Genomic DNA, 1,291 nt, shown 5'->3' on the forward strand with positions numbered 1-1,291 from the left:
CCCTCTTCCCCTCCTTTCAACAGGAACTGCAGTCCCATCTCGAGACCCCCAGTAGGAGACCCCAGGCTGCCTTCTACTTATCCCCACCCCGTAGGGCACCTTCGAGGCACCCGTGCCCCTCCGGGACCCTAGCCCGTCCCTACCTCCATCCTGGTGTCGAGGGGCTCCCCAACTAAGCCGGGCAGCGTCCTGGCCGGGACTGGGCAGCAGGGAGTACAGAGTCGCGGGACCGCTCCTCGGGTCAGTACCCCTCCCGCCCCTTTCTGCGGGTGCGTCAAACAGGACAAGCCCAAGTTCTGGCGGGGGAAGGGGGAGCGGGGGTGTAGTCCCAGTTGGCTCTCTCTCTGGACCCTTCTGAGCGGACAGACCGCTCATTGGTCCCTTCACATCCCCAACGCCCCCATGCTGGACCCTTTTCCAGACCAAAGACGGCACCTGGGGCGGGGAGAGACGGACCCCCTTCATGGAGACAGACACACGCTGACCCAGGTCCCCAACTTCCCCTCAGCATTAACTAGAACTCTCTCCCCTTTCCAGTGGAGGGCGTCCCACCCTTCTTCCCGGCCCTTCTTTTAACCCACATCCCCTGGGAGTTCTCGGGACCCCTCCCCTCAATGCTCCCATCCCTGGGATCTCGGGAGATTGTTCCTCTCTGCTCAGCTGACCCTCCACTTGCCCCCATTTCTGAGGGAGCTAAGTTGGGGGAGAGTAAATTCTCTCTCCACTCCCGGCTCCTCCCGAGGCTGGATTTAACCTGGAAAGTGCTTTGGGAAGGCACCTCCTCCCCCATTCCCTCTGTAGTAGTGGATCACGGAGCCCCTACCACCCACCCATCCCCAAGTTGCTCAGCTTCGACCATTCAGAGGAGAGAAAGAGGTTATGTGTGTGTGTTAAAAATGTGTGTGGAGGTTTTTATGGTTTTGTTTTGTTTTGTTTTTTTGACTCTAGTAGAGGGAGCAAACGCTTTGCCTTTCATTTGGCAAGAAGACCTGGAGGGAGAGAGGGCCCTCCCCACCTACACTCCCCTGCTGACCACAGCTAATGGACTAGCTCCTCTGGGCCCTGCGGCAGCTTAAGTTTCCATAGGAGAAGGGAGGTGCGGGGACAGGGGATGTTGGTCCAGGCAAGCAGTTGTCCCTGGCTTCCCGCTCCTTCTCTCCTTCCCTCCCTCCCTAACATTCTCTGCCTGAACCTATAGCCTAGAAAGCATCTCTCCACCTTCCACTTTATTTTTATTTATTTATTTTTGAGATGGAGTCTCACTCTGTCGCCTAGGCTGGAGTGCAGTGGC

At 57.8% G+C, this 1,291-nt stretch overlaps 1 protein-coding gene across 1 annotated transcript in view; it reads right to left on the minus strand.

The window, feature by feature from the left end:
- Positions 1–259, minus strand: part of CACNB3 (calcium channel, voltage-dependent, beta 3 subunit) — a 14,767-nt gene extending 14,508 nt beyond the window's left edge. The window contains exon 1 of the mRNA XM_011987625.1: positions 144–259. Within this exon, the coding sequence (XP_011843015.1) occupies positions 144–149 (6 nt within the window). The 5' untranslated portion in view covers positions 150–259. The remainder of the gene's footprint in view (positions 1–143) is intronic.
- Positions 260–1,291: the final 1,032 nt, after the last annotated feature.

The sequence above is a fragment of the Mandrillus leucophaeus genome, unplaced genomic scaffold, assembly GCF_000951045.1.
Source record: "Mandrillus leucophaeus isolate KB7577 unplaced genomic scaffold, Mleu.le_1.0 Scaffold313, whole genome shotgun sequence".
Taxonomy (NCBI): Eukaryota; Metazoa; Chordata; class Mammalia; order Primates; family Cercopithecidae; genus Mandrillus; species Mandrillus leucophaeus.